Genomic DNA, 14,926 nt, shown 5'->3' on the forward strand with positions numbered 1-14,926 from the left:
TACTTGACCTAAAGGGTGGCATGGGTTGGCGTAGCAGTTAGTGCAACCCGATTATAGTGCCAGCGATCGGAACCCGGGTTCGAATCCTTTGCTGGCTGTAAGGAGTTTATACATTCTCCCTGTGTCTGCGTGGGTTTTCCCTGGGTGCTCCGGTTTCCTCCCACCATTCGAAACATACCAGGGGTTGTAGGTTAATTGGGCGGCACAGGCTTGGGGTTGAAATGGCTGTTTGTCTAAATTTTTTTTTAAAATTGAATTTAGGATATACCAGTAGTTTCTTCCTCTACCGTTTAAAATGAACACTCCTCCTCACAGCTGAACAGAAAAAAAATGAGAGAATAAGTCTCGTCCATAATTTGATCTTTAACAGTTACAATGTGGTGTTGGGGCCACACTAATGATGTTAGAGTGCTGTAGTCTGCAGTGTTCTCCTGGAATTTCTTCTGTTGGTTCTGCTTTGCGATTCCCACCAATCCTGCCACATAATCTACATTTAATTGAAGTCTCTATCATCCAGACTGATGTCCCCCATGCTATTGCTGAGGGTATGCCGTGCTGTGGGAGAAGTTGTCATTTGGTGTGATGCATTGAATGGAAGCTCCATAAAGATCAGTGTGATTCTGAAGAAGGGCACTGGAGTCCTGGGCCATGTTTACCTCTGCATAAAGCAAATAACCAAGTTAGTTACTGCATTGTTTGTTGGAGTTTGCCTTGTGCAAAGTGCTTCTGAGGAGAAGGGCAGCACGGTGAATGCAATAGCACAACACAAGTACAGCGCCAGTGACCGGGGTTCGAATCTGGCACTGTCTGTAAGGAGTTTGTATGTTCTCCCCATGTCTGTGTGGTTTACTCCCATGTTATAAAGACTGAGTAGGTGAATTGGTTACATTATTGTAGTGGAGTGGGCCTGTAGGCCGACAGGGCCTGTTGTCTTGCTGTATCTCTAAATGAGAAATTAAATGTGAGAGGAAGACTTGACCTCCGCAGTCCTCATCACAGAGAGGTAACACTTGATTGGTGCTTACGTACGCTGAAGAATCCTTTGATTTCATGGAACTCGGGGATCTTCTCATTGATTCTGCCTCTAGCTGTCACGATTATTTCCCTTGCCTTTCACTTGGGATTTATCTTGTGTTTTTTGTGGGGCAAAAATGATGTAACCGAGTTGGGAATGAGCCGGATTTTTTTTTTCTGCCTATAACACTCGCTGCCTTTTGTTTGTTTCTCCCTTCTGTCTCTGTAGATCATGCTATGCAGTGTTTCCATGCCAACAGATAGTCCTGGCCTTGGGATGCTTGATGGGCCTTGTCATGTATGCTCGATATGGAGAAAACAGCCCCCTTCATCAGGGTTATGTCAAGGCTTCCGATCAGGTATCTCAGCCACCTTCTGTTTAAAATTCAAAGCCTGTGAAGGAAAGGTAAAATATCTTGCACCTCTAGAACGGGCTCATGACCTTGGCACATCTCACCACTTGTCTGATGATAGTTTATATGCAAATACAATGGCCAGACGCAGTGTAATTCTTACAGCTGCACCGATGCATAAAACAGTAACGATGTTACATAATGAGCCATGAGAGAGGAAAAAAGATAATAAATAGAAAAGGACAAATAAATGTTCAGTTGCAGTAGTAAATATGTCCTCTTTTTCAATAGAGCAGACAGATCTTTTGGTGGTCCCGGAGTAGTTTCTGATTAGGGGAGCACAGGGAGGTTCAAGAGCTTGATAGCCATTGTTGGAAATAAACTGTTCTTTTTTTAAAAATATTTTATTGTTGATGTTACAAGACTTCCGCAAATGCAAAGCAACAGTACAACCTTTCTCAACAATGATAGATTACATTCAGAGACCTTTTTTCCCCCTCTCCCTTCCCTCCCATACCCTAATATCATAACAATTTACAGCACGGAAACAGGCCATTAGGCCCTTCTAGTCCGCACCGAACCAAACACCCCTCTCTAGTCCCACCTCCCTGCACAATGCCCATAACCCTCCATCTTCTTCTCATCCATATACCTGTCCAACCTTTTCTTAAATAATACAATTGACTCCGCCGCCACTATTTCTCCCGGAAGCTCATTCCACACGGCTACCACTCTCTGAGTCAAGAAGTTCCCCCTCATGTTACCTCTAAACCTCTGCCCCTTAATTCTTAACTCATGTCCTCTTGTTTTAATCTTTCCTCCTATCCACATCCACTCTGTCTATCCCTTTCATAATCTTAAATACTTCTATAAAATCCCCTCTCAACCTTCTACGCTCCAAAGAATAAAGACCTAATCTGTCCAATCTCTCCCTATACTCTAGAGGCTTAAACCCAGGTAACATTCTGGAAAACCTTCTCTGTACTCTCTCCACTCTGTTTATATCCTTCCTATAATTAGGCGACCAGAACTGCACACAGAACTCCAAATTAGGCCGCACCAACGTCTTATACAATCTCAACATCACCTCCCAACTCCTATATTCCATGCAATGATTGATAAAGGCCAGCATACTAAAAGCCTTCTTCACCACCCTATTCACGTGAGTTTCTACCTTCAGGGAACGATGTGCCGTTACTCCTAAATCTTTCTGCTCTTCTGTATTCCTCAATCACAAGGAAAAGATTATGTAAATTAAAGAAACAAAGAACCAAAAATCTATAGAGTGACCGACCCTTAAAGGAACCAAATACAAACCCAAAGTAACATAAAGTAATATGAAAAAGACACAAAATGAGCAGGTCGTCTGCGCCACTTCATTTATCTTAATCATTCCACTATTAGTACAGATTTCTACCTATTTAGAAGGGGTGTAACTATATCTGCTGCCATACCCCAACCAATCCTTAAATTGTACATGATTTTCTTCAGGGGAATACAACTCTGCATTCCTGTATTCCATTGTGTAATATTTAGTTGGGAGTCGGACTTCTGCATGACTGCCAAGGCGATCTTCACAAACTGAATGTGGTACTTGGTCAGTTTAAAACCCATGTCCATAATGTTTCTCAGAAGGTATAATCCCGGATCAAGAGGAAAATCCACCTTTGTAATTTTTTTCAGGACGTCCCCAGGTCCTCCCAGAAGGATCTCACCTTTGTACATAGCCAGGTTGAATGGCTAAAGGTTCCAATCTCCACACCTAAAGCACGTTTCCGAGATTTCTGATTTAGATTTATGTAATTTTTGAGGTGTGAGGTACAGTTGATGCAGGAAATTGTATTGCACCAACCTGTACCTGGCAATAATAACTATTGACATGCTGTCCAGACACAGATGTGACCAGCACTGCTCATGGATTGTTGTGTCCAAGTCCATCTCCCATCTTTTCCTTGACTTGTGTAAACCCAGCTTTGGACCCTCACTTTGGAAAAAGAAATGCTGTACATTGTAGAGATGAACTTGTGCATATTCCCCTTTCAAATTAGAACCTCACTACACACAGGCAGGGCCATAGTTGGTCCCAAATGTTCCCTTAAGAAAGATGTTAGCTGGAAATAGCAGAAGAAAGTTTTATTGGACAAATCATATTTATTTCTTAGTAGAAACACAAAATGCTAGAGAAGTTCAGCAGGTCAAACAGAGTCCTTTATGTAGCAAAGGCAAAGATACAGAACCGACGTTTCGGGTTTGAGCCTTTCATCAAAGTCTGCCCTGCTGCTAATTCAGTCCTGCAGCAGTGAGGTGGTGCAAAAGGTCAAGTCCAACGATCTGGTTAGATCCTGACCATCCATGCAAAGTTTGCACATGGTTTAATGTTACATGTACCAAGCTACGGTGTATAAAGTTTGTTTTGCATCAAGTTAGCCAAGCACAAGTGTAAATTATAGAGTGCAGAGTTGGAGGAAAGTTAGAACAGAGTTTGGGCAACATTATTCTTTTCATGGCAGATTCACCGAGGAGTCAGGATTACAAACTGTCCTTGAATGTGGCAGTGTGTGATTTCCCATCAAGAGGAGGAAAAAGGAGTGTGTAGTCAGTACAACTCAGTAGAAGCTCTTCAGCCCTTGGTGTAGTGCCAACCTGTCTATTCCTACAAAAAAAACTAAACCCTTCCTTCCTCGTAAGCCTCTATTTTCTTTCATCCACGTGCCTGTCTAAAAATCTCTTAAATGCCTTCCATGTTTCAGCCTCCCACCACCATCCAGGCATCCACAACTCTTTTCTTTTTAAAAAGCTTGCCCCTGATGTATACCCTAAACTTTCTTCCCTTCACTTTGTACACACGTCCTCTGATGCTTTGCTATTCCCACGCTGAGAAAAAGGCGCCTACTGTCCTCCTTATCGATGTTTCTCAGAATTTTGTAGACCCCTTAAGTCGCCTCTCATCCTTCGCTCCAAAGAGAAAAGTCCCAGCTTCGGCTAACCTTGCCTCATAAGACTTGTTTTCCCATCCAGGCAACATCCTGGTCAATCTCCTCTGCTCTCTCTCCACAGCTTCCCCATCCTTCCTGTAATGAGGTGACCAGAACTGATGGTATGGGAAGAGTTTTTGAATACGTTGGTTGCTTTTCCAAAGCAGTGGGAAATGTTGATTTGTGGAGTGGGGGCTTGTGTGATGGTCTGAGCTGAATTCACGGCACTTCAATTTCTTGTGGGGTTGGGTGAAGTGGTTACTGTACCGTGCAGTGAGGCATCCTGGTAGGATGCGTTGTGACTGCATGGGTTTTCTTTCCATGTTTGGATTTCCTCCCATGTCTGTTGGGAATGTGAGAATAAAATGACATTAGTGCATCTAATGGTTTGACCAAAGCCCTCGAGAGGAAGGATTTGAGCATGCTAGAAGATGAAACTTGAGATTACAGATTGTGGAATCTGGAACAAAATGCACCACTGTCACCTTTGACCCTTCTTACTGCCTTCCACCAGCTGTCTCCACCTTCACCTCTCTGGGCCATCCTGCCCCACTTGTGTCTTTTTATTTCTGGCTCCTGGCAATCGCCTGCTTCTCTCCCAGCTCTACGCCAAACTCTACCCCTTCCTGGCTCACCTTCTTATTACTGCCTGTCTCCCTTTGATCAGTCTCGATAAAGGGGGTTACAGCCTGAAACACTGGTTAATCATTTCTTTCTACCCCACCAAAATCCTAACAGATGTGGGATGATCCACCGGGTTTCTTCAGCAGGTTACTTTTTATTTTCCAACTCGTAGATAGGGTTTTCATCCTTAATTTTTATTGTATACAATCTCTCTTGGTTAAGAAGCTTAAAGAAAATGGTGAGCTACTGACTCAAGTTTACATTTACCAAGGTACAGTTAAAAGGTTTGTTTTGAGTGCTATTCAGCTCATCAAATACAAGTGCAGCAGAATAAATCAATACAGTGAGATCAGTTCAACAGAGTAAAGGTGACAGGATTCTGTCCTTTTGCTTCAGGAGGTCCTGCACGAGTGCACCAGAGATTTATAGGCTTCTGTCCTTTTGCTTCAGGAGGTCCTGCACGAGTGCACCAAAGATTTACAGGCTGAATGATTTTTGTTTTTGGGATGGAAGTGCCGAGAGGCAAAGTTGGGAAACTGGTTGAGGTGCAGATATGTCCCCGGTGTAGGATCGATGGAGGCCGCAAAATAATGCGAGGGAAGAGGGCCATTCAAGTGGACAGAAACAGGCCTTGAGCAGCTGGAAGGAGTCTGGGAAATGAGGGCAAGGTTGCTTCTGTCATTAAAGCCTGTGGCTTGGTTTACTGTACATCGGTGATGTCAATTCATTGATGTCAATTCTGAATGAATTTCAGATGGTTCTTTATTTCGTCATGGATGTACTTCAGGATTATCCTGGTTTACCCGGGCTCTTCATCGCCTGTTTGTTCAGTGGTGCACTCAGGTATGTTGATATTGTTTTTTTTTTTTTTTTTTAAATTTTTTTTATTTTTCACACCATAAATCACATTAGCCATGATATACACTATTTCTTTTTCACACATATACAGTGACTTTTTCTCCCCCCCCCCTTTCCTCCCAAACCACCCCCCCACCCCCCTCTCATCCATTTTAGGTATACAATCTAGGTTGCATTAAGCCAGTCAGACAATGTTGTCATTCAACAAAATTACACCAGAAATTCTACTGAGTCCATTCTTTTCTTTCCTTCTCCTTCCATCAACTTAGGTAATGTTAGTCCCCGGTAGGTTTTCGCTATTGTATTTAATGTAAGGCTCCTATACTTGTTCGAATATTTCAATATTATTTCTTAACCAATATGTTATTTTTTCTAATGGAATACATTTATTCATTTAATTTTGGTAGTTTCTTCCTTTTAATTTGGTTATGTATTCCATTAATATTTACAGACATATAGTTCAGCGTAGCCCTTTTATATTTTGTTTATTTTCTCTTTCCGTTTTTCCATCATAGGTATGTTGATATTGTTAACGTGACATTTTAACAAATGGATCAAACTCCAAAGGTTCAGTGTTCAAATTTATTGTCAAAGTACATACATGCCATCACATACAACCCTGAGATTATTTTTCCTGTGGGCCAGGCAGAATTTCTACTTATCGGTAATGCCAAAAACTCAAGAAGAGAATGCATATACAAAAGAGAGAAATGTAAACAAACTGTCAAGAACACGTGGTACAAGTCTTATGGCTCTTCACAGTACAACTCTTGATTATCCAAAATCATATTCTCCAAAATCCTCATTTATCCAAAAAATTTTCAGAGCTGAACTGACCGGGTATGTCGGGCTCCCAGCACCAGCAGCAGAGACCTCAAGCTCCCAGACAGGAGTGGGACCTTTGGGCTCCCGGCATGAGCAGGGCCTCGGTGGGGAGGTGTTGGTGAACGGCGCATTTTTTTTTGGTGAGAATTGAACATTATTTTAATGCTTAAAAAGCCTTCCCTTGTTGTTTGTTATTGTTTAAACAATGTTACAAGTGATTTGCTGTTGCTACTGGGCTGTTTTGAAAAAATGACAGGTTCTCCAAAAAAAAACTTTATCCGAAATGGGCCCGGTCCCAACCATTTTGGATAATCGGAGTTGTACTGCATACCTCTTTCCTGATGGCAGTAGCAAGAATAGAGCATGGTGTAGCCTCTCACCAGTTGCTGCTGTTCTCTGACGAGAATGAAAATTATTAGGAATAACACCAGAATCTGCAATGTAGTGAGTACTTCGATGTTGGAGGTGAAGTCGCTCTAATGAATGTTGAGGATGGAGCGGAGACAACGCTGGTGGAAGCGTTCTAGGAGCCGTAGGTGATGCCGGTAGAGGACCCATGATTCGGAGCCGAACAGGAATGTGGGTATGACAACGGCTCTGTATACGCTAATCTTTGTGAGGTTTTTCAGTTGGTTGTTTTTCATCGAAGTACTCGAGATGGCAGAGGCCGACAGCATCGAATCCACGCTGCTGAAGATCCAACTGCGCTGGGTAGGTCACGTCTCCAGAATGGAGGACCATCGCCTTCCCAAGATCATGTTATATGGCGAGCTCTCCACTGGCCACCAAGACAGAGGTGCACCATAGAAGAGGTACAAGGACTGCCTAAAGAAATCTCTTGGTGCCTGCCGCATTGACCACCGCCAGTGGGCTGATATCGCCTCAAACCGTGCATCTTGGCGCCTCACAGTTCGGCGGGCAGCAACCTCCTTTGAAGAAGACCGCAGAGCCCACCTCAATGACAAAAGACAAAGGAAGAAAAACCCAACACCCAACCCCAACCAACCAATTTTCCCTTGCAACAGCTGCAACCGTGTCTGCCTGTCCCACATTGGACTTGTCAGCCACAAACGAGCCTGCAGCTGACGTGGACATTACCCCTCCATAAATCTTCGTCCGCGAAGCCAAGCCAAAGAATGTAGTGAGACCTAGAGTGCGGAATGCCAGAGGCAGTTGGTAATCAACCTTGGCATTTTTAGAATATGTCCTTGATTTTACTATATGTATTCTACATTGCATCTGTCTGTCTCTGTCAAGAAGCTAAACAATAAGTTATTGACTCAGCTCTCCTGGCTGTCTTGTGATAAGAAGGAAGCTGTTAAGGGGTTGAGTCGTTTGGAAAACGAGCAATGTTTGAAATGGAGTGATCTGTGAAAGCCGTTGATTCACTTTGGTTATATCACCTCTGATCTGCGTTTCTGACTTGCTCTTGGAACAGAATCAACCATATCAGTTCTAGTGTGGCATAGAGGTGAAAGTGCAGCTGACCAAATTCTGGCCATTGATCCAGAGAGATGAGTTAAAATCCCACGTGCCAGCTGAAGTATTTAAATTCCAGTAAATAAGTAATGCTTGGTATTTTTTATAAAAAAAACTGCGTAACAGCCATTTAAAAACTCAAAGCAAATTACCTTCAGTGAGTAAAATTTCCCACATTACCAGAATGTGATACTGGACCATTCCCCTTCCTCTCCCCCCCCCCCACCTCCCCATCCCAAACAGTTCAGGAACAGTTGGGGAGGGAGGGGGGGAATGGATTTTAAATCCGCCCATGTGTCTCCAGCCTGCAAATGAATAAATAACTCCGTGATACTGCACCAGCAAGAATTTTGATTGTAATGTCTGGATTTTCACTCTTCGAAGGGGTGCTTTCTGAAGGATTTTTTCATGATCTTAGGACTGGTACCTTACTCAGCAGTCCTTGCTTTTAAATTGTTGTTTCCTTTCAGAGTTTCCATTTCAGAATAGAGTCTGAACAGCAGAACAGCACATTGAGTAGCATGGTTAGTGTAGCGGGTAGCACAAAGCTATTACAGGGCCAGTGACCTGGGTTCGAATCCCCCGCTGTATATAAGAAGTTTTTGCGTTCTCTCTGTGTCCGTGTGAGTTTCCTCTGGGTAGCCAACTTCCCACAGACCAAAGATGTACAGGATTGGTCGGTAGATTTGGGCAGCATGGACTCATGGGCTGGAAGGGCCTGTTAACATGCTGTAACTGATTGAAAAAGTATACCTCTAACTTGTTCATGATGTGTATCTATTCTGATCCTGTTCATTGATATCCAGCTGGTATTGATCTGTAGATTCCTTTGTACTGTTTATAAAAATGTTTGCTTTTGATGAGAAACGGTGTGCATTGAACAGTATATTGGTCGTCCTTCAGTTTGAAGAAGACACGTTGTAATAACTGGCTGCTGCTCTGCGACATTGTTCACAACCTTCCACCCATTTCTGGCAGCGCCTGTTTTCGAAACTGGTGGAGGCTTCATCACACAGGGCTCAACAAAGGGACCTGTCAGCAGCTGCAGCTTCTAGTTCTCTTGGCTGGATGCCACAGTAGTGTAGGGTTTCCTTCACAGCGTCTTTATAGCGCTTGCATGGACGACCTTGAGGTCTCCTTCCGGTCTTCAGTTCACTGGCGAGGCATACGGTGGTTGTCCATTCTGATAACGTCTCCCACCCAGCACACCTGGGCTCTGATAATCAGAGACTCAATGCTGGTGAACTTCGCGTGATCCAGGTTGGAGACAGTCTTGCCAACGGATGGCGCGCATGTGGAATTTCTCCAGTTTGATGTGCCGTGGGTACAGAGTCCAGGTCTCATCCTTGTAGGAGTGAGGGGATGTCCGCAGCTTTGTAGATTTTCAGCTTGTGGAGATGCTGACGTTGTGTTGATTGAGCACTCTGGTACACAGCTTCTCCAGAGCCTGGCTGGCCTTGCAGATCCTGGAGTCAATTTCTTTGTCCAGAGACCCATCATTCGAGATGCTGCTCCCCAAGTATTTGAAGCTGTTTACATTTGTCAGCTGGGTGTTGTCAACAGTCCCTTTTAAAATCTTAAACACCTCTATCAAGTCCCATCTCAATCTTCTACGCTCCAGAGAAAAAAGCTCCAGTCTGCACAACCTTTCCCTGTATCTCAGACCCTGAAATCAGTGTATTTTGGTTCCATGGTTTTGGTGTTTGGCATGGACCGATGGAGAACTTCAGTCTTGTTCAGGGTGATGGTCAGGCCAAAGAGTGTAGCAGTGTTGAGAATGTGTTCAGCATTAACTGTAGACCACTATCTTTGTGTGCCAAGAGCGCACAGTTATCAGCAAAAATTGAATGTCTCTGTTAGGGGCACTTTATTGAATGACTCTGTTAGGGGCACTTTGTGCACTAAAGCGGCGAAGGTCAAAGAGAGAGCTGTCCAGTCGGTACCTGATGTATGCTCCCTCCTCCAGACCTTGGACAGCACGTGACAATGTGCCAGTGAAGAACAGATTCAATAAGACTGCGGCTAGTACACAGCTCTACTTAGAAATGGCAAATTGTACATCACAGGTATAGGCACTTCAGCACATGATGTCTGTTCTGACCAAAATGCCAAATTAAACTAGTCCCATCTGCCATGGTCCATATTTCTGCATTCCCAGACTGTTTGAGTGGTTCTTTTAAACATTGCTGTCATATGGATTTCCACCAATCTCAGTTTACAAAGTTCCTCTTTTTAAAAAAGAAAAATCCCCTTCTCACCTTAAATCTATGCCGTCAAATTTATTGTTATCTGACGAAACAGCGTTCTCCAGTCCTTGGTGCAAAACACGCAGACACACAACCAGACATAACCTGAATACTGACAAGTAACACATATGCAGGACAAGTATTATATCTATAAAAATAAATAGAAATTGTTTTATACAAATGAGAGTTGGATGGTCAGTGTGAGCAGTTCCTTTGGTCGTTCAGCATTCTCACTTTCTGCGGGAAGAAGCTGTTCCTCAGCTGGTGGCACTGGGTCTGATCCTCCTGCATCTCTTTCCCCCGACGGGAGCAGCTGAAAGATGCTGAATGCAGGGTGGAAGAGGTCCTCAAATGATTTTGCGCACCCTCTTCAGAAAACGATCCAGGTCGATCACGTCAATGGGAGGAGAGGGAGACCCCAGTGATCCTCTCTGCCCTTCTTATGGTCCTATGGCTTGACCTTTAATCCATTTCTCAGCACAACCGTACCATACAGGACTAGGTGCTCTAGTATTTGACACTTCCATCCTGAATAATGAGACCAATGTTCTTGCACTTCTTGCAAAGAAGTCATTCCTCAGGTTATCTGGCTCTGATACTTCTGTATCCTTCTCCTGATGGGAGTAGCTGGAAGATGCTGCATGCAAGGTGGTAGGGGTCCTCCCTGATTTTACAAGCCATCTTTACTGTTGCAGTAAATCAAATGGGTTGGAGGGGGTGTGTGGTGTGGGGAGACCCCAGTGGTCCTCTCTGCCACTATTATGGTCCTGCTGTGACAGAGTATTTAGAGGTTATTTGGGAGGAATTGTTGAGCAGCTTGCACACACACATTTTAAAACACAGAATATTTGCAGGACTTTTGCAGAATGCTTTTTGCAGGAGGCAACAAATATCGACAGCAGCTTGCATGGAAGAGCATGTGATCTTTGTAGGCAGAGAGAACAGTTTTGCCCTCAGAGAGGGAGGGAGTGAAACAAAGAGGAGAGACACAGAAATTATTTCCAGAGGGACAAGCTGGCAAACTTTGGAAGGCTGCCTGGTCAAAGGAGAAGCGTGGTGGTATGAAAGGTGACCTGAAAGAAAGAGGATCATCTGGAGAACCGTGAAGTGGGCAAGTTTTGTCAGCAAGACTGATTGAGAAGGAATCAGCTGCGGATGTCCTGGAAAAGGAATTTCTCTCTGAAAACCAGCAAGAACCCTCCTGAGTGGTAACCATTTGCCTGTTAAGCACCAAAGTCTGGTGAACTTTGTTAATGCTAACTTCTGTGCACAGAACAAGAATCGCCTGCAACCCATGAGATTGGACTGACTGTGATCCAAAGAACTTTTCTAATCTTAAATTTACATTACACACACCTCCGCTTAGTATTAGAGGGAATATTAAGTAGGTTAGGTAGGTTAAGTAACAAGTTAAAGTTTAATTCTGTTTTCTTGTTCAACTATAATTAAAAACTACTTTTGTTTAAGTAACCCTGTGTTGTGGTGCATATCTATTACTGCTGGTATTTGGGGTCCTCTGGACTCCTTAACACTGTGGATTGACCTCTGATCTGATGCTCTACAGCCACCGTTCCACACTGTGATGGAGCTGGCCAGGAAGCTCTCGACAGAACTCCTGTAGAAAGTTGACAGAATGGTGGTTGTAACCCTGTCCACCTCTGCCTTCTGTCTCCTGAAGTTGCATGCTTTGCGACGAAATGAATGATGTTAATTGCCAGATGTGCTTTTCCTAGTTTTTGCACATTTTATTCAGGCAAATGCTTGCTCACTGAGACTGTAAAGTGGAAGCCATGTCACTAAAGGCTTTTTGTTCCCTCAGCACTATATCATCTGCATTCAATTCACTAGCTGCTGTAACCATGGCTGATCTTGTTAAACCGCACTACCCACACATGACTGAGAGTCGAGCCACGCTGATATCCAAGAGTCTCGGTAAGTACCTGTGGAAAAAATAATGATCTTGTAAATGGAGTGTTTGGCTCACATCTGAATAAAGTGTCCCATGATGCTACAGAGGTGTGTGTTTCCAGACCAAATTTAACTGGAGACAGAAGATATTTAGAGAACATGAAGCTTGAACCACAAAGAAACAGGCCCATTGGCCTTTCTAGTCTGTGCCCTACCATTATTCTCCCTAATCCTACTGACCTGCACTCTGACCATAGTCCTCCATACCCCTCCAATCCATGGACATGTCCAAATTCTTCTTAATAATTAAAATTGAGCCCACAATCACCACTTCAGCTGGCAGCTCGTTACACATTCCCACCACTCTCACTGGGAAGAAGTTCCCCCTGAACCTTGCCCCTTTCATCCTTAACCCATGTCCTCTGGCTTGTATCTTTCCTACCCTCAGTGGGAAGAAGTTCCCCCTGAGCTTTTCCCCTTTCATCCATGTCCTCTGGCTTGTATCTTTCCTACCCTCAGTGGGAAGAAGTTCCCCCTGAGCTTTTCCCCTTTCATCCATGTCCTCTGGCTTGTATCTTTCCTACCCTCAGTGGGAAGAAGTTCCCCCTGAGCTTTTCCCCTTTCATCCATGTCCTCTGGCTTGTATCTTTCCTACCCTCAGTGGGAAGAAGTTCCCCCTGAGCTTTTCCCCTTTCATCCATGTCCTCTGGCTTGTATCTTTCCTACCCTCAGTGGGAAGAAGTTCCCCCTGAGCTTTTCCCCTTTCATCCGTGTCCTCTGGCTTGTATCTTTCCTACCCTCAGTGGGAAGAAGTTCCCCCTGAGCTTTTCCCCTTTCATCCATGTCCTCTGGCTTGTATCTTTCCTACCCTCAGTGGGAAGAAGTTCCCCCTGAGCTTTTCCCCTTTCATCCATGTCCTCTGGCTTGTATCTTTCCTACCCTCAGTGGGATGAAGCCTCCCCCCTCATAATTTTAAATGCCTCCATCAAATCTCCTCTTGTTCTTGAACTCTCCAGGGAATAAAGTCCTAACCCTCAATTCAGTCCAGGCAATATCTTCTCTGAACTCTTTCTATCTTATTGATATCTTTCCTGTAGTTAGGTGGCCAAAACTGCATATAATGCTCCAAATTTAGCCTCACCAATATCTTACACAATTTTACCCTAACATTCCCACTCCAATACTCAATACTCTGATTTATGGGCCAATGTGCCAAAAGCTCACTTGCCAACCCTATCTACCTTGATCAAAGCATCTGAAGTGGAGTAAAACATAATGAGTGGAGGATAGGTTGGAAAAGGAATTCCAGGGCTTGCTATCTTGGCTGCCAATGGTTCAACAACTAAACAATGAATGAACAAGAGGCAAGAACTGGGGCGTTGGATGATTTCACTTGGCTGAAGGAGATTACAGAGGAAATAAGGGGAAAGGTTAAGTGCCGTAATCATAAAACCATAAAACATAGGAGCAGAAATAGGCCCATTGAATCTGCCTCACCATTTAATCATGAGCTGATCCATTTTCCCACTCAACCCCACTCCCTGGCCTCTCCTAATAACCTTTGATGGCCAATCAAGAACCTATCAACCTCTGCCTGGCTTCCACAACTGCTTGTGGCAACAAATTCCACAGATTTACCACCCTCTGGCTGAAGAAATTCCTCTGCCTCTCTGTTCTAAGTGGGCATCCTTCAATCCTGGAGTGGTGCCCTCTTGTCCCATGGAAAACAACTTTCCTACATCTACTCTGACCATGCCTTTCAAGATTTGAAATGTCATGAGGTGATATTCAGCAGAATTGCACAAACATACGGGTATGTTGGGTAAACGAGACATGGCAGAGTTGAAATGAGCAGCACCCATTGGGGTTTTGCTAACCTAAGACAGTGTGAAGTGCTTATTGTTTTTCTCAGTCCACCAATACGGAAGACAAGGAAACCCAACCTGCCTTGTTTGCCTAATTTTTGTACACAAAGTATTTGAGTGTCAAATCTGGCTTAATTACTTGTAAATCGTCCTCTGTCTTGTGATATACAAGTAATTCTTTTGATCTTATTAATTCTAACTTGAAATGCAGCTATGGTAAAGCCTCTACATCTCCCTGTGAAATTAAGAACCTTCAAGGCACCAGAACCATTGTGTACAGATTAGAAACTCGTGCAAGAATCTGAAGAGAAAGGAAGTCAACGTGCCTTTCAAAAGATTGGTGCTCTTGTCTGAAGTGTTGAACAATGTTAATGTTATGTACTTGGGAGTGAAACATCCCAGGATTGATTAGGTGTGTCATCAGACAAAATTGAACAGGAGGCCTACAAAATATTTAAAGAACCTGTAACCTGACTTGGAGTGTGACCACCAATCTGCACGGCTAGTGTCCACAAGCGGGAATGTGGATTTAATTAAACAGGGAAGGTCTGCAGACGCTGGGATTGCAGTGCAACGCACAAAAAAAAGTGCTGGAGAAACACAGAGGGTCACGCAGCGTCGAAAGGAGCGAAAGGGTAATCAACGCTTCGGGTCTGAGCCCTTCGTCAAGGTATGAGTGAGTAGCAGGCAGGCGTCTGAATAAAAAGGTGGGGAAAGGAAGGGCAGACAGGAGGGAAGAAGGGCTAACAGTTAGGAGATTATTGGATAATCTGCTGCAG

The 14,926-nt window shown here is 43.9% G+C and overlaps 1 protein-coding gene across 4 annotated transcripts in view; it reads left to right on the forward strand.

Moving 5' to 3' along the window:
* The window catches only part of slc5a6a (solute carrier family 5 member 6a), a 76,441-nt gene that overhangs the window by 36,016 nt on the left and 25,499 nt on the right, over positions 1–14,926 (forward strand). For all 4 annotated transcript variants that reach the window (XM_069942374.1, XM_069942367.1, XM_069942355.1 and 1 more), the window contains 3 exons: positions 1,244–1,373; positions 5,721–5,809; positions 12,194–12,306. In XM_069942374.1, the coding sequence (XP_069798475.1) occupies positions 1,244–1,373; positions 5,721–5,809; positions 12,194–12,306 (332 nt within the window). The remainder of the gene's footprint in view (positions 1–1,243; positions 1,374–5,720; positions 5,810–12,193; positions 12,307–14,926) is intronic.

Source organism: Narcine bancroftii, chromosome 1 (assembly GCF_036971445.1).
Source record: "Narcine bancroftii isolate sNarBan1 chromosome 1, sNarBan1.hap1, whole genome shotgun sequence".
Classification (NCBI taxonomy): domain Eukaryota; kingdom Metazoa; phylum Chordata; class Chondrichthyes; order Torpediniformes; family Narcinidae; genus Narcine; species Narcine bancroftii.